The sequence below is a fragment of the Haliaeetus albicilla genome, chromosome 4 (genome assembly GCF_947461875.1).
Source record: "Haliaeetus albicilla chromosome 4, bHalAlb1.1, whole genome shotgun sequence".
In the NCBI taxonomy this organism is placed as follows: Eukaryota; Metazoa; Chordata; class Aves; order Accipitriformes; family Accipitridae; genus Haliaeetus; species Haliaeetus albicilla.
Window position 1 is genome coordinate 44,107,867 of NC_091486.1, and position 17,760 is coordinate 44,125,626.

General features: G+C 56.0%; 1 protein-coding gene across 1 annotated transcript in view; it reads left to right on the forward strand.

Moving 5' to 3' along the window:
- Positions 1-233: 233 nt before the first annotated feature.
- COL18A1 (collagen type XVIII alpha 1 chain) overlaps positions 234-17,760 on the forward strand; it is a 41,768-nt gene continuing 24,241 nt past the window's right edge. Inside the window, exons 1-2 of the mRNA XM_069782201.1 lie at positions 234-316; positions 850-917. Of these exons, the coding sequence (XP_069638302.1) occupies positions 306-316; positions 850-917 (79 nt within the window). The 5' untranslated portion in view covers positions 234-305. The remainder of the gene's footprint in view (positions 317-849; positions 918-17,760) is intronic.

Below are 17,760 nucleotides of genomic sequence, written 5' to 3' on the forward strand. Positions count from 1 at the left end.
TGGGGGGGGGAGCCGGGCCGTGCCCGCCGCACACCGGATGCGCTGGGGCTGGCGCAGAGCCCGGACGCCCCGGGGAGCGGGGGGGGGATGTCCCCGACCCCCTCCGTGCCGCGGGAGCCCAGCGGCCGTGCAAGCCCCGGGACGGGGCGCTGGGGGCGGGCTAAGCCCCGGCCCCCGGCCCCCGCTCCGCCGCCAGCCCGGGGCGGGCCGCCCCTCCCCTCCCGTCCCTCCCTTCCCCGCCCCCCAGGCCGTGCCGAGCCGAGCCCAGCCGAGCCGTGCCGTGCTGCCGGCAGCGAGCGGGCACCATGCGCCCAGGGTGAGCGACGGGGCCGGGGGGGCTGCCGGGCGCCGGGGCGCACCGGGACCCCGGAGCTGCCGGGGCTGGAGGGGGGCACCGGTAGCGCGGGAACCCCGGAGCAGCCGGGCTTGGGGCTCAGCGGGACCCCGGTACAGCGGGACCCCGGGGCTGAGGGGGCACCGGTAGAGCGGGAGCCCCGAAGCCGCCGGGGCTGGGAGGCACCGGGATTTCGGTGCTGCCGAGGCTGGAGGGCACCGGTATACTGTGGGGCGACCCCGGGGGCGCCGGTACCGCAGGGACCCCGGAGCCACAGGTGCCGGGGTTTGCCGAGACTCCGGTGCACCGGTGCCGCCGAGGCTGAGGGGGCACCGGTATATGGTGGGGACCTCGGGGGCACCGGTACCGTGGGAACCCCCGAGCTGCCGGGGCCCCCTGGGGCTGCGGGAGTGGGGGGGGGGGGCACCGGTTCGGCCGGGGGCTGCCGGGCGGGGGGCAGCCCGGGACCGGCGGGAGGGTGGGTAACCTCTTGCTCTCTTCTTCCCTTCCCGCAGGTGCCCCCCGCGGCGGCTGCTGCTCGGGCTCTTTGTCCTGCTGGTCCCCGCCGCTCTCCAGGAGCCCGGTAATGTGGGCGGGATGTTGGGGAGGGGGGTGCCTACCGCCATGCCCGGGGTCCCGGACCCGTTTTCTGTCCTGAAGCCCCCCATCCCCTGGGATGCGCTGCGAACGTGGCCCTGCTCCCCGGCAGGCATGGGGTTGTGTGTCCCCTCGGGTCGAATGCTGCGCCCAGTCCATGGTCCCCAAAGAGAAGGGTGATGGGGGGAGAACAATGCAGTGTTCCTCGTGGCCACTGAGGGTGGCAGGGTTGGGGTCCCGTGTGCCCCTCTCATCAACGGGGCACTGGGAAAGGATGCCAGGGAAATGCTGTGCCGGGCAACCCCTGAGAGGTGCCTGGCTGCAGTGTGCTCGGAGGCTTTACTGGGGCGAGAGTGGTTTGTCTGGTCGGTTCTGGTTGTGGGACAGGCGGGATGGCATTGCCCCAAAGTGGCCATGCTCCATGTGTTAGTGGTTTCTGCCGTGCCTGCAGAAGTCATCCCGGTGACTGTGTGTCCTTGGAAGCGTTGCGAGCGGTAGGAAGCCTTGAGCCTCGAGCGTGTGCCCCAGGGATGCAACACCTCCCACACTGCTCCCCGGCTTTCCCCTGCCTTTGGGGCTCAGTGAAACAAACCGCTCATCTCAATCTCAAACTGCTGGTGCCTTGGGAGAGGGGAATTCGGTGCTGATTCAGCTTTCCAGCCCTTTTTTCCCCACGGGGCACGTGAGCCGGTTCTCCCACTGCCTGAGCGCACGAGCTGCCTATTCTCCTGGTGAACTTTACCTCCCCGACGGGGAAGCTTCCTCCCGGCTGCCAGACCGGTTGAAAGCCCTCCTCCCCTTGCAGCCGGTCTCTGGATGTGTGCCCAGGATGAGGTGGCAGAGCACGCCACGGCTGACACAGGGACCCCCGACCCCACTTTGCAGCCCAGGAACCCCATTTGCAAAAGCAGCTGAGCTGCAAGCGACGATCCAAAACCGGGCAAGGATGGCTTTTATCCAGGGTGATGTTCTGGCTGTCTTCTGCTTGTGCTGAGTGTTATCAGCTTGCCAGCACGTTACGAGGCATGGCTCGTGCCCCCCTCTGTCATCGTCTGCTGGGCAAGACGTGTTGGTAAGTGGCTGTCCCAGGTACAGGTGAGCTGGAAGTCAGACAGGCATTGGGCCATGAAATTGGTGGATCATTTGCTGGAGCAAGGCTTCATGTCATCTAGGAACAGCTCGAGCATGCTGTGCGGAGGCTGGCTCTGCTGGCAGCTGGGTCACGTCGCGGAAGGGGAGAGAATGGCCTGGGCAGTGGGGATGCCCACCACTCCCAGAGCGTGTCTGGGAACACTTGGAGAAGCTCTCAAAATGCCCCGGGCTGGCTTTGCGACTTTCCATGTGTGGGTGCCTCCCCAGGGACCAAAGGAACAAAGCTCCCCTTGGAGCTCTTCAGAGATGGGAATATTATTCCTATGTGAAATCCTGAATTGACTATTTTAGGTCCCTGGAGACCGTCCAGCACGGCCAAACTGAGCTGGAGGGCAGGGAGCTGGTTCAACAGCGGTTACTCAGAGCTATTCATGCCCTTCTCTGCCCCCCCCACCTCCACCGGTGTCCCGGCTCCTGGCATGATATTGGGCATTGGACCCTTTGCCAAGCAGAAGCTGCATCCCCCCCCACCTTTGAGCAGCCACACCAGGGGTCCCCAAGGAGACTTCACATAGTACGCAGAGGGGTTAAATGGTTAAATGCTGGGGGAGCACCGCTGGTGCCGGTCACCGCTGGCAGGGAGGTGCCCATTTCACCCAGCTGACTTGGCGGTCTACCAAAGGCAGGCTGCAAATCGGGTTTTAAAAGAATTTGCAAGAGGGTTGGTGTGGCTTTTTTTTCTTTCCTTCTGGTTTTTTTTTTTTTCCCCTTGGTTCAATGTCCAAGGACTGCAGGGCCTGTTCTGCCAGCCCTCCTTTGTGATGGCTCCTGGGACATGTTTGCTCTGAAGGCCGTCCTGGCATGGTGATAACCTTTCTTTTTATCTGCCTGCCTTGTAAATTTGGTGGCTTAGCTGTCCAGAGCTGGTCTTACATCTTATCACCAGATCTCTGGGATTCCTCAGGAAGAGCACGTAGCCACACAGGGGATGGGGATGCTGCAAGAATGCTTTCACGGGTCCAGTCCTGAGAGCATGGGGGAACTGGGGCACGTGTAGGGCTATGGGTGTCCCCCCACGTACAGGCCAGCAGCCCGGGCTGGGTTGAATGCTGGGGAAATCCCCATTCCCAGGAAGGAGGACAGCCCTGGGACATGTCCCTGGAGATGGGCCATCCTCACCCTTAGGGGTTTACGAAGCTGGCTGGGGTCGCCCCAGTCTGCTGGTGGGGATGGCTACATGAGACAGCTTGAATTCATTCATCTTCTCTTGCATTGAGTTTCTCTGCATCGATTTGGGGCTGGGGTGGGCTGGTACATCAAGGTCTTGGGTAGTGATGATGATGAGGATGCAGGCAGCACCTGGGAAGTCAAGCTGCCTCCTCCCGCTGTTAAATATAGCAGGTGCCAGAGCTGCTTGCTGCCGGCACAGAGGCTTGTGCCTGATTTTATTTCCATCTTCAATGGCTCGTCGGTCTCAATGGCTGGGATTCCTTGCAAGCACGTGCCTTCAAAGATGAAACAGGTGCTGTGCAAAGTGATTTACAGCCTGTGACATAACTGCTTTGGCATCAGTGCCTGGGGATTTTTGACAGGTGGATCGGAGCTTTCGCAAACATTATTTTAAGAATTTCTTCTAAAGACTAGGAGAAGGGCTGTGGCAAATCGGCCATGGGCAGCACCCACCAGCACAGGTTTGGCTTGGGGAGCGTTGGCACCTCTCAGCTCTGACAGCATCATTTGGCTGCTGAGGCCCCTGGGATGGGCTGGAGCAACTGGGGAGGATGCTGTGCTCGGGAGGCTCTGCGGGCTCTTCATCTCCTTATCAGCTGGTGGGACTTCTGTTTGCAAAACCTTATCTGGGCTGCCGCTCTCTGCTGTGGGAGCTGGTGGGGAGGGAAAGCCGCCCTGGGCTGCTGGCAGCTGGAAGGAGCCAAGCCTGTGGACGTCTCCCTGCAGCACTGCTGGATGCTCCTGGGGCTCCTGATCCATTCCCTGGCAGATGGATCCCATCCCTCCTGCCCATCCTGAGGAGGAGGAGGAGGCAGCGGAGATGAAGTGGCCCTGCTCGGATGGCACTTTGGGACTGGAAACTTGGTTTAAAGAAACCTGAGTAGTCCTACAGAGTGGCTGTGCCCCCAGGCAGGAGTTTTCTTCACTTCCCTTGGTGCAAGCAACTTTTTCAAGCCCCAATCCTAATTTTCTCAGTGGTTTTGTAGCTCTGTACCTGGACTCAGTCCGTCCACAGCATCCTTCTTCCAGAGGTCTGACTTGATTTTATGTTTATGTTTCCATGTGGGGAATGGGAGCAGCCCTGGTCTCTCCTGGCCCTGTGGAGCTGTGGGTGCCTGGGAGCTCCCCCCCCCCGCTGGCGCATGTCCCTGGGAGGACTGAGAGCCGAGCTGCTTTTCCCTGTGGCCGCTGGAAGATCCTGCACACACACTACCAGATCCCAGAGAAGTGGGGTTTCTGCTCTGAATAGCAGCCTCTTTGCAACATGGCTTCTTTTTATTTTGGCCCACAGCTGGAATAACCTCTTCTTACTGTGTTTATGTCAATACAATTTGGGTGCAGTTAAACAGCAAACCTGAGCATTTGGAGAAGGCAGAGGAACACATTTTCCAAGACTGTTTCAGGCGTTAATTGCATGGCTTAAAAAATCCCTACCTAGATAACTGTGCTGCTGGGAAACAGTCTTTTCTCTAGTGGGGGATGTCACCACTTCTTTTTAAGGAGGCAGGAGTGTGTGGAGCAGGGAGCGAGCACAGGGGGAACGAAGACTGATCCAAAGCTGCATCCGCCCGTGAGCGCAGAGCCTGCAGAGGATGCTGAGGACCTGGGCGCATGGGCGATGTGGCCACCACTGTTTGCAAACCAGCCTCCTGGACAGCCTGGGGGGTGTCTGGTGGAGCTGAGGTCTGTCCTGGGTCATTTGGGATGGTGAGGGAGGGCTGTTCTCACCCCAGCTGGTACCATGGGATGCTACTGTTGTGTCCTGGGGCTTGTCGCAGCCGCTCTGGGAGGAAGGTCCCAAGCATGTGGGGCAACCTGCTCTTCTACGCAAGCCCAAGGTATCTCACCCTTGTGCATCTGCAGTCTAACTCACCCGCTCTTGCTTTATCATTATCAGAATGGTTTGACTTGGGAGGGATCTCTGAAGATCACGTAGTCCAACCCCCCTGCCTCGGGCAGGGACATCTTTCACTAGGTCAGGTTGCTCAAAGCCCCATCCAACCTGACCTTGAACACTTTCAGTGATGGGGCATCCACAGCTACTCTGGGCAACCTGTTCCAGTGCTTCACCACCCTCATCGTAAAAGAATTTCTTTTTTGTGTCCAGTTTAAACCTACCATCTTTGTTTAAAACCATTGCCCCTTGTCACTACAGACCCTGGTAAAAAGTCTCTGTCTTTCTTATAAGTCCCCTTTATATATTGAAAGGCTGCTGTAAGGTCTCCCTGGAGCCTTCTCTTCTCCAGGCTGAACAACCCCAACTCTCTCAGCCTCTCTCCATAGGAGAGGTGTTCTGGCCCTCCTCTGGACCCGCTCCAACAGGTCTGTCTATCTTGTGCTGGGGACCATGGAGCTGGATGCAGTACGGCAGGTGGGATCTCATGAGTGTGGAGTGGAGGGGGAGAATTGCCTCCCTTGACCTGCTTGTCATGCTTTCTACCTGCTCCTGCTCTGGTTTGTGCTCTTGGTTTAGGCTACCCTGCCGTGGACATACCCCTTTCCTTCTGAGCACCGCCTAGAAAATGGGCATCTGGTGTTCCCATTCCCCAGCCACATGGGAAGCCCCATGGTCCATGCTGGTGTGCAACTCAGCAACGCATCCTTCCTGCGCTGGAGTTCTCGTGTTTCTCACCTGGGCTCCCTCCTGCTGCCTGAGGACTCCCTGAGCTCCCGTGGCCATGACAGACAGGCAGCCACCATAACCAGCTCAGTAGGGCCTCAGCAACTCTCCAGTTCATTAAAGTCCACGCAGAGCCCTTTTCAGCCAGGAGAGATGTACCAGGGAAGTGGGTTCAAGGAGGGGTACTTGCCCTGTGTGTGGAGAGCAGAGGGAGAAGATCCTCCACCCACAGGCAACCTTCCCATGTTATTCCGGCTAATGCTTCCCTGCCTTGAGAGATGGTCTAAGCTTGGGGCTGCTTTGCAGAAGGTGACGTCTCTGGGAGGATGCATGGAGAGGGGGAGCTGGAGGAGACAGAGGAGGGATGGAGATGTGCAAACTGCTCACATGGGGCTGGCAGGGGCTGCTGCACAGCTTTGCCGGCGAGGGCTTGCCTGCACCTTGCTGCTCCTGCTGTTGTTGGATGTGTGCAGTGCCAGCTTCTCTTCTGCACCAGTCTGGTCTGTGGCGACCTTTAGGGATGACGCTCTAAGCCCTGAAATAACAATCCCAGCCAGTGTGCTGTGTCTCTTCCAAACTCTGATAGTTTACCAAGAAGAGAATTAATTCTGGCATTTCAGTAGAGAGTTCAAAGCGCTGAAGGAGACATCTGGGATTAAGTATCGGATGTATATCAGCAGCCCAGAGGTATGGGATTAATAAAGCATTTTAATGATCTAGCATATCTGATGACATTTGAAAAAGCATTGGAGATGAATCCTTTCCCAGAGCGCCCTGCACATCTCTCTGACTGTGTATAACAGCCTGGAGGCAGCATCTTCTGCGATGGATGGGGGGACTAGTGCTTTGCTTCACCTCACCCCATCGCTCCATCTCTTCTCTGCTCTCTGTGAGGTGCTCTCACTGGCTCTCCTGTCCTCCAGCCATGATCCTCATCCCTCAGGTACCAATGTGTGTGGAGCAGCCCTGCTGCCGCCCTCTGGGAAGAGGTGCCCTGTCCTGCTGAGTGCTGGTACTCAGAGGAGGCACTGATGGGTGGGAGGTGGTGGAGAAGAAACGTGCAACAGTGTTGGCTGGTACTGAATCTCCTTGAATATTGGGGAGTGGGAGAAAGTCCCTGACTTTGTGGATGGAGGAAGGTATGTGGTAGCAGCACATGTGGTTTTTGGCTTTTAATGTGGGACTTGATTAGTCTAGAGAGCTTGTTGCAAAGATATAATTGAAGCAAGGAGCTGAACACGATTAGAAAATGGTTTGGACATTTGTACAGCTAATGGGGGCTTCTGGCATTGTGTTAGTGTGAGTTTGGAGCCACTGGGAGAAACGTGAGAGTGGAGGCTGTGGGCGTGGGGAGAGCAGGAGTGGGCTTGAGGGCAAAAATGGGTCATGTTGGGTGGGAGCAAGCAAAGAGTGGAGAGGAAAGGATGTGGCAGAGGGGGAACCAGCAGAACCTGGGAAACTTGTGGCTGATACGGTCTGGGTGCCATTTGTCCAGATTTGGGTTAATGCAGAGTTGTTCAGACATTCGTGAGGCCAGCTCCTGTGCTTGGAAAGCTCAGCTCTGCTATTAATGAGTGAGAAGCCTTCGTTAAAAAGAAAGCCATTGGGTATCTTGTTGCGATATTGCAGCCTGATGTCCTGCATCCCTCCCGGTCACTGGGAGCAGGGTTGCCTGTGGGGTGGGTGGCAGATCACCGGCACAGCCAGTGGGTTACCTTGGCAGTGCCAGGCACATTTGCCAGCTCTGCCCACGTAATTGCACGTCTCAGTGTTGTTCAGCATGTTTTCTCTTTCTCATCTCTATTTCCTTCCCCACTGGTGTGTGCGAGAGCAGACCACGGGCCAAAAAACCTCAACAGCCTTGAGGCATGAGTGCAGTTAATAAACCTTTTGGGGGTGAAGGGATGGTTTCCACAAGCCACAGGTGGGGTGGCTTTTGCCTTCCAGCAAGTGCTGGGGGCTGGAGGGGAGCAGGAACACCCCCCCCCCAAAGGGCTGCGGAATGGGGCTGCTTCGGGGACAAGGCTCCAGAGACTTGCTGTGCTCCCGGCTCTGACCGGCAGCGGCATTTGGCAGGAGCATCCCTGGCGCTGAGGGCTTTCTCAGCAAGCAACATCTGGTCCGGAACATCCCGTGTCTGCTGGTTTTCAGTTGAAAAGGTTGCTTTTGTGGAATTTTTATTGCTTTTTTTGGCATCGCCTCACAACCCTTTTCTAAGATGGAAATTGGTCATTAGTGGATTTTATTGTATTTTCATTTTATTCCCAAGCTCGATCTGCTGGTTTCCTCCTCCTGGGGGACTGGAAGATCTGGCTGTTCCTCTGACCCTGTCCCCAGGTTGTGGGAGGCTGCTCGAACAGCCTGGGGTGGGAATAGCAGCCAGGGCACCTGGAATCTGCAGCTCATCAGCATCACCATCCCCATGCTCTTTCCACCATCACCACTGGCATAAATCTCTGTCAGCCTGACAGCCCTTGAAGCTATCTCTGATTTTATAATTCACAAGTAAGCCACCTGCCTTCCCTCCAGTAAACACTGTAGTCAAACAAATTTATTCTTTTCCACCCTCCTCGTTAGTCTGTAACTTAACTGAGTTGGCAATTGTTGACTTTTGGATAAACTACACCTTTTTGATAACCCCAGATAAGCTGGCGGTGCTCGCTGCCTGCACCCATGCCATGGATGGTGGCCTGGGTCCTATCCGCCTTCCCTCCAGTCCACTGGCTTTCCCAGCCAAGGCAGTGCCACACTGGGGTGCATTTCCAGGGGAGGCAGGTCAAGAAGTCCATGTTTGATGGGTGCACAAGGCTTCGGCCATTGCTCCTGCTGGTGGGTCCTGAGCCACCACTGCAGCTGGTGGTGCCAGATCAGGGGCTCTGTGTTTGTTCTGGTTTACAATAGGCTGTAATTTATTAAACAGGAGGCGATGTGGGATGGGGGAAGGCAAGGGGTTGCTGAAATCCAGGGGCCTCCCCTTCTGGTGCCCATGTGGGACCCATGCCTCTGGTGAGATGGGTCGTGCTGGGGTGTTGCATGTTCGGCTGTGCCTGCCAGCAGCGGAATTAGCAGGGTCCCCAGGGAAGGGGTGATGTGGACCCCTCTCCTAAGCACCTGTGGTCCGGGTTGGAGGGGTGATGCACGCAAGTCAGAGTAGCAAGGCACCCGCCAGCATGTTAGGATGAAGGTGAAACGACGTCTTGTCTCACTCTAAACCAACTTCCCAGGGTAGGAAGGCATCTTTTTGGCTTGGTCCTTCCCCTATTGCCCCAAAATGCTCTCCAGAGGGGCCAGGACCCTCATCTTGGGGGCACCTGAGCCCTTGCTGGGTGTGGATGGAGACCCTGGATTCAGCCTCATTGGTGAGCACTCATGTGGCCAGCCTGGTCTGGGGGTGGCAGTCACTCTCGAGGCTCCTTGCCAAACCCCAGCATGGGGTCATCTCCCCACTCCCTCCTGGGGAGACCCCCTAGGACCTCTGTCCCACTCCCAACATTGTTCCCAGGGATAGGGTGCCCATAGCTGCTGTCCCTCCCTCCCTTTGGGCAGGGGGCTGTGCTGCTGCAAGGGGACGGGCTTGTCTGGACCCAAGACCTGTGGGTGACACGGAGCCCCGGGACACCTCGTGTTACCCTCTCGCTGATGCCAGCCTCACCCCAGCTGGGTTCTGAAACGGGAGAAGGGCTTGTAGTGCCCACGTGCCCGGACTGTAAGCCTTCAATCCAGCGTTTGTTAGTGCGTGCTCGCAATTAATAACTGCTTGCCTTGCTTACAAGATGAATTCGTGCTCTGCTATTGAGTGCCGGGTCGCTCCCCCTGGGAGGGGATGGGCACTCTTGGAGCCAGGAGGCCTCATGTTTTGTAAGGAGATTATGTCCTGCTGCATCATGAGTGGGGTTTCCCTCCCCAGAGTACTGGCATGGAGCGCACGGCATGGCATCGCCCTCCTGGGAAATACCAGCACCAACGAGGCTGCTGGAGAGGCCTGATCCAGCACAGGCACAGACCCGCTGGCTCAGCTCCCCGCAGCCTTATCGAGGGAGATGGACCCTTTCCAAGAGCATCCTGCACATCTCTCTGCATGCAGCCTGGAGGCAGCATCTTCTGCGATGAATGAGGGGCTGGTGCAGGGCTCCATCTCACCCCATCGCTCCATCTGTTCTCTGCTCTCTGTGGGCTGCTCTCACTGGCTCTCCTGTCTTCCAGCCACAGTCCCCATCCCTTGGGTACTAATGTGCGTGGGACCTCAGTGCTGCTGCCCTCCAGGAAGATGTGCCTCATCTTGCTGAGAGCCAGTGCTCAGAGGAGGCACTGATGTGTGCGAGGTGATGTGAAAGAGATCTGCAACGATTTCAGCTGGTACTAAATCACCTTGAATATCAGGGAGTGGGAAGATAGTCCCAGCCCTTGGCATTGTGGATGGAGGAAGGTGTGCAGCAGCAGCACGTGCGTGGTTTTTGGCTTTTAATGTAGGACTTGATTAACCAGTTGTTATTTCTGCACCTGCTTTGGGGACCTCTGCACCTGGGGCTTGCTGTTAGATCTCTGCACGGGGACAAGCCTAGCACTCTGGCCGGCAAAGGCATCCTTGAGGCATGGGGAAACCTGGGCTGGCTCCTTAGGAGCAAGTGCTGCAGCCACACTTCACCTGGAAGCCTGGAAAGTGGTGCTCATGGGGCCTCTCCTGGCAGACGGGTAAGCTGTCCCCACGCATCCCTCATCCCCATCCTGTGACCGTGCTCAGGCTGGCCTCTTGACTGCCAAAGTCCCTGGAGGGCTGGAGGCCAGGTCAGGCATTTTTCTCTCCAGATGGCTTTTTGTAGGGATGACTTGCATTGGGTGATGTCCGTGGGGAAGGGGGACAGTAGCACTGTCAGGGCAAGCTGCTCTCGGTTGGGTGACCCATCCTGGATTTCCTTGGGGTGGGTGGCAAAAGGGAAAGCTGTGTTTTTTAAGTTCTGGCATCAGGAAAAGAAAAGATGCCTGGAGGGAGTTTTCTAACCTCTTCGCACCAGGTAACCAGGGCACCATCTGATAAAAACCTGGGTTTTTTTTATTTTGACAAGCTATTGCTTCTTTTTCATGGGGAGATGAAGACATCAGGCCCTGAAGGTGGAGGATGTGGGGGAGTCCCGTCATCCCCCCGCCACGTGTGGCACCTGGTGGGCTGGGCTCTCTGTCGTATTACTTAGCAACGCAGGAGGCGGAAGAGGTTCGGTGCGTGGCATACCCTGCGGCCGCTTGATGGTTTGAGCAAGGATGCCACTCGCCGAGGTCAGCATTGGACCTCGCAGGGACTCCCCAGGGCTGGGCGGGAGTCTGTGGTAGCTGTAGTGTGGTCCCCTCCCAGCCAGAGATATCACTTGCTGCCGGACTGCCCCAACAGCACCCAAGGGGATGGGTCTCCTCGTGGCATCCTGCAAGGCTGGGATGCCACGCTGGGTCCAGCTGGCCACCGGCTGCTGCTGATGTTGGTGGCTCCTTCCCTACCTTCTCCTTGGGCTCAGCTGAAAGAGTTAACAAAATCATTTGAGAGGGGCCCCTAGAGGCAACTGCTGGAGGTAATAATCTTCTTTCGGCTCTTTTTTCTTTTCCCCTGCTAATTGCAGAGTTGACATCGTCCCCTCTCATGAAAGGCTCTTTTGTAGGCTGGGTTGCTTGGCAAAGCCTGGGCTTGGCAGCAGGTTGCAAGACCCGGGTCTGTCTCCTGCACATCCCTCTCCAGCAGCAGGTAGTGAAATGGCTCTTTCAGCAACAGTGATGTCCCTCCCTCTCTGGCTCCCATCTACAAAAAAAAAAACCCAAACCAAAACTACAAAAACCCCTCCTTTTAGCCAACGGCGCCCGATTTTCGCCCTGGTTCCACCTCGCGAGCGGAGGGAAAGGTCAGCCAGTCTAGACGCTAATCCGTCAAGTGTTGTATTTCTTCACCCGCGGGTGTCCTAGCAACAGGATTAATGCAGCGGTGTAAGGCGGACATTGGCTGGGTCCTGCTCCATCCCAGGCTGGTGGTCCGGATGCGTGCCGCTCCGCATGGCCAGGCAGGGGGGAGAGGTGGGCTGGGCTCTGGGGGCAGCCCTGGCCCTTCTCCCTGCGCCTGCCCCAGGCTCTGCCGGCAGCTACTGGTGATTAGCTTCGGTCCAGCGGCAGGGAAATTTGGGAGACGGGTGATAAAACAGTCTTACAGATGTTTCGGCTGGCCTGCATCCATCCAGGGATGGGTGGGTCAGTGGTGAAGCATCTCTGCCCCCAGACCAACATCAACCCTGGTTTGGGGAGCACACTGGGATGGGATGCTCTGTGGCCAGGTACAGCCCACCCAGTTGCGCCAGCTCCACTGTGACTGTGCTGGGACCTCCGGACAGCCTGTGTCGCTGTAAATCTGACTCTCACGGTGGAAACAGGTCTCCCGGTACATCCCCTGCATCCCAATGCTTGCGTCTCCCAGTACATCCCCAATGTGCTGACTGTGCGAACAGTCACTGTGCAGGGGTTGCTGTTAAGCTGCTGACATCCCTCTGGCCTTGGGGTGTTGCTGATGTGGTTTGGATTGATGAGCCGGTTTGGACTGATGAGTAAAAACCAGTTTGCTAGGGGAAGGGAGTAAAAATGTTTTAATTTCTTTCATTTTGCTGTTTAATCTTTTTCGGCACTGTTCAATCCCTTGATGATCCTGGTTTGCTTCCGAGTGTTGCTGGCGATGCTTCATTGCCCGTGCCTGGGTTCAGGGGTGCAGACAGTGCCAGTGTTTGGCACCCGAACATCCGATGGGTGTTACCCCAGTAGGTACCATAGTGTGTTGGTGGGTGGTGCGCAGGAAGACCTGGCAGTCAGAGCCCCCCATGTACATGGTGCGGGGACACGGGGTAGCTGCCTGCTGATAACATTGTCCCATTTTAATCTTTTTCAGTCCTTCCTCTGCTTCCCCTGCAGCCCCTTCCGGGCTTTTTCCTGCACTCCTTTCCTTGCAGAGGGGCCGGGGAGCATTTTCCCTGTAAGCCGTTCAAGCCTTCATCCCTCCCTTGCTATTCCCCCCATCCCATTGTGCTCCAATATCCCCGAAAAGAGGGGTGCAAAACAACCCCCTCTGGCCAAAAGCAGTTGAAAGAACAAAATCTGGGTTTATTTAATCTTTGCCCTGCAGCTGTGTCACTGCTCTGGCCAAACAAGCGATGGAGCCAGGGTCAGCCAGGTATCAACACAACCCTGGGAGCTCCTCCAGGCTTCAGCATCCTTAAAAGCGGGGTGCTGGTCTGGTGGCGGGGCTCACCCCTGGAGGCGATGGAGCCTCCTCCATGCTCCGGCTGCTGGCTTTCCGCCCTGCAAGCGGCCACACGCTTCAATTAGGCAAGGGGCTGGCGGGGCTCCAGGGTTGGGAGAAGGGGTGTTCGTTCCCCATAAAGCCCAGCCGGGTGCTGCAGGGACAGGCTGAAGCTTGCCCAAAGTCCCATAGCATAGCTCCTCCTGCCTACGTGGGTTTTTTTTCTGCAGCTGGGATGGGTTAAGTGGGGTTTTAGGAGCGGTTTCTTTTCTCCTGGGTGCTTAAAACAACAACCAATAAAAACCCACCCCAGTGAAACAGGCCGGTGACACTGTAAGGAAGGAAAGATGTTGCTCTGCTGATTTATGGGGCTTTTTTTATCTTTACAGGTCAGTGCTAGCATTTATGGAATTGGCCTTGCTGCAGGAAAAACTGGTTTCCAGCTTTCCCGTTAGGAAGAAACTTCTGCGATCGTGTAATTAAAATGCAGAAAAAAAAAAAAAAGAAAGAAAAAACAATCCCAGAGCAGCTGGTTGTGGTGTTTAGCCAGGTCTTTGGTGTCTGCGTGTGTCCTCTGCCTTGTTCTGTCCTTGGCTGTGCTGCCTGCAGCCTGTGATAGAAAATAAATGCATTTTTTTGCTCTTTCTCTGGTCTTTCTGGCTCATGCGCCAGCCTGCAAAGCAAAAAAAAAAAAAATTTTGACCATGGGAGTGTTTTAATCCATCTTGAGGCAGTTTCCAGTATTTTTATCACCTTGTCTGAGCTGGTGCCAGCACTGGGCTGGACTCCTGGTGGGCTGGGGAGGTTGGGACCGTGACTCCCCCATCCCATAAATGGGAAGTGATGGGTCCAGCTCATCCCCATTACAGCCCCCTTGCAGCAGGCAGCAGGGCAACAGCTGCCTGCAGGGGCTCATCCCAGGGGTCCAGGGTCCCCAGGGATGCCTGAGCTTTTTAGGAGGGGAGGAAAAGCGTGCCTCCATGGGATTATTTCATTTTTTGCAGTTTCCTTTTTGCTGCTAGGCTGAGAAAGGACATGCCATGTAGACTTGGATATTTGAGAGGTGAATATTTTCTCATCTAGGATGGCAATGGGTACCGCTCACTGGGGATGGGGGAAAGACCCCCTGCTATTTGGGGCACCTTGAACCCCAAGTATAGCTATTGGGAGCAAAATCATCCCAAATAGCTTCATTTTTTAGGGTTGACTAAAAGGAGGTCCCTGAATGACGTACCCCGTGAGGCTCGCCCAGCCTTTTCAGCCCGCCCCCTGCTTTGAACCCTGTGGTATGTGAATTTTTGCTGGTGTCAGAGGGTCGGTGGCAGCAAAATCCCTCCCGGTTAAAGGGTGGGAATACCAGTGTGTGCAGCTTGGGATAATTACCAGTTGTCAGCAAAACAATAGTGGCATTGTAGGGCAGGAGCAAAGGGAAAGGGCCCCCGTCTTGAGCGTAATGTTACTTTTCTATTTACGTTGCCATAGTCTTCACTGAGAAATGGCCCTATTCTCTCTAATCCTCCTCTTCAGGCATGCCTGCTGGTTTTTTTTGTGCTGTTTGGGGTTTTTTTTTTAACCCTTATCGTCCGGGAAAACAGCTTGTGGGGACCCATCTCCAGGGCACTATGCCGTGTGGCCATCCTTGGCCGGTGGCACTGTGCCCATGGGCTGGCTGGCTTTGCTTTGGGATGCCGATGCCGGGGATGGTGCCCAGCCATGGCACCGTCCCCATGCTCAGGAGGGAACAAACCTGCTCCTGAATCCTCATCTGCATGCAAGCAGGAACCCAATTTACACCCATCCTTGTTCTTGACATCTGTCACGTTATAGATGGTAAACTCCAGTGCATTAAAGCCATTTATTGACGTTGTATTTTGCTTTAAAACCAAGTGATTTGTTGAAAAGGGAATAATTGGTCAACCGATGGCTTTTGATCCTTATCTCCTGCTTGTGCTGAGAACAAGATCTCTCACCCAGCATGTTTGGTTGTTGGTTGGAAAGGGATGATGTGTTTTATGGCCTCATCCAAGTCCTGTTGGCTTTCTGCAGTGCTGAAGGAAGCTAAAATACCTTCTCTCCATTTGCATGGAGCAGGAAAGTAGCCACTGACAACATTGACCTGTTTGGCACCTTTAATATCTGTCTCCAGTGGTGCTTGGACTTTCTCAAAAGATCTAAATTTTGCTGCTTAACTTCCTGTGCCAGTGGAGACACAGACTGTCATCCTGGTAGGGAGTGTGGGATTTCAGCCTTGGCTGATATCAAGTTGTCATTGCTCAACTTAATTTCAAGGCATTCAACAGATTTGTTTTTTCTTTAGCATTGGGACGTGTGCAGCTGGGTAGGTTCAAGGGCTGGATGATGCTTTCCCTGTTTAAGTGGCCCCTTATCCAGGCTGCTGACAAAAGCATTAAATAGCTTTGACCCCCAGCATCTACCCCCAAAGGGCCTGCTGGGCATCTCACCCCCTTGTATCCCCACCTTGGGGGACTGAAAGCTGTGGCGAGGTCTGACATGAAGCGCGGTGCCCAGCAGACAACCCAGCAATGGGATGTGATGCCAAAGCAGGATGGCCAAGCTCAGCTGTCTGGTGCAGAGGAAACTTTGGAAAGAGCAGGAAAATGATGCCAAAGTCTGCAGCACAGGCAAACTATTGTCTGAAGAGTGCAGAGAGGTGGAAGGACCACAGTGTGGACAAGGAGTCTTATTACAAGCACAGCCAGGGACTTTGAGAGGCTCCAAGTTAAACAAAGTCCCCTGCACTGCAGGAGGGCAGTGCTGACAAGACCGAGGCTGGTTGGATGAGCGGGAGATTGCAGCTGAAGTCCAAACCCAAAACCCCCTCCTGGATCCCTCTTTTCCTTTCTATTCCCTAGCAAAATAGTGTTTCTCGCCACCTGGCCCTGCAGCAGCTGCCTGAGCTTGGATTTTGTTTGCCACGAGCCACACTGAGGATGAGGTTAATGAACTGCTGAGTGGGTTTCCCTCACCGTAAAGCTGCAGCGAGGCTCCATAAAGCATCCACAAGCTGTGGCAGTTACCTCTTGCAGCAGCATGGACCAGCTAGCACCTGGCATCCCCAGCTTGTGGCGGATGCAGGATGGATGCTGTACTGCTCCATCGTAGCTTCAGGTACTATTTCATTTGGCAGTTCTGTGTTCTGTATGGTGAATTGTGGGGGTTTTTTTGGCTGTGCTGGTATTTTCCTCTGCGCTAAGTCCTCAAAAACAGCTGAGAATGGGCAACTCCCAGCTTTTGTCATGCACCCTTCAAAGCTGGTGCAGGGTTACCCTCCAGCAGCGCTCTTTGACATTGGCGGCTTAACATCCTGGGCTTAACATCCTGGCACGGTGCAGCATGCAAGCATGGTCGAGCAGTGTGCAGGGTATCCCTGAGGCCCTTTCCCAGTCCCTCTTGGTGCCCAGCCCTCTCCGTGGCTGGGAATATGCTCATGGGAGTCATGTCCTGCTGTTTTGGGTTTCGTTGGCTTCTCTGCTGTGTGATGCTGACAGATTTCATTTGAGCTCTGGGGAAGCATACCACACCTGGGTAGCTTGTCCTCTTCTTCTCCGCTTTGCTTTGTGCAAATGAGCAAGTTGCAATGGCATCGAGTCAGCTCGTAAACCCTCCATCCCAGCCCTGATCTCCCCTCATCCTGTGGCACAGCATCCATCCATGAGCCAGGATGCTGGGTGCACTGGTCTCCCTGTATTTCTAGATAAATAGGTGCCTGGGAATAGGGATGCGCTCCCCAGCTGTGGACCCGCTCAGTCCCTCGAAGAGATGGGAACCGACCCCCAGTCTCTGATAACTGGGATAGGCCCTCGTGCCTGCCTGGACAGTGGTCGGTCATGGGCGCTGCTGGAGCCCCCTCAGCTGCCTGCCGGGGCAGGAATGCCAGGAACGCAATTGAAATTCGGGGCTTCCTGGAATTGTGGCTCCCCGGCTGAGCCAGAACCTTGCAGTGGGGGAAGGAGGGGGGTGGGGTGAGGCGGGGATGAGTCTTGTCTTTCCCCTCCGAGGAGCAATTAGTCTGCAAGGTGATTTATTAACGCGGAGGAGGGTGAGTGAGGGGGTCGCATTCCTTCCCTCCCGTCCCCCCACCTTATCTCTGGGCTGTCAGTCGGCCCCAGAGGGAGGCAAGTGATGGGAAGCAGAGCTGGTGGCCTCTGCGAAGGCAGGGCAGGGGGGGACCGGTGGTGGGGCTGGGGGCTACAGGTCACACCAAGCTCACCTTGCATTTTAAAGACCTCCTTGCACTTTTAAAGACCTCCCTTGGGTTCCGCTGTACCCAGAGGTTGATGGCCCCTCTCTGCCATCTATCTCTTGAGGTGGCCAGGGTACCTCGCGGGGTGGCCAAAGTCACCCCAGCCCCGATTCCCTGCCCCTGCTGCCTTGTCCTCCTGCCCATGTGGATGGGGAAAAGGGAGACACCAGCATCTCTTGGCTGTCCCTTCTCCAGCTTGGGGCTCCCGGTCTTCGCCGGAGAGTAATGAGTTACAAGGCAAACTCAAGATGCCTTTGGTGAGGTCTGCCCCTTGGTGCGCCGTTCCCAGGGGGCTCGACCCCCGCAAGTATTTTTAGCCACACTTGGAAGGAAGGCTGTTTGCTTTGCGCTTTGCTCACCCTGCC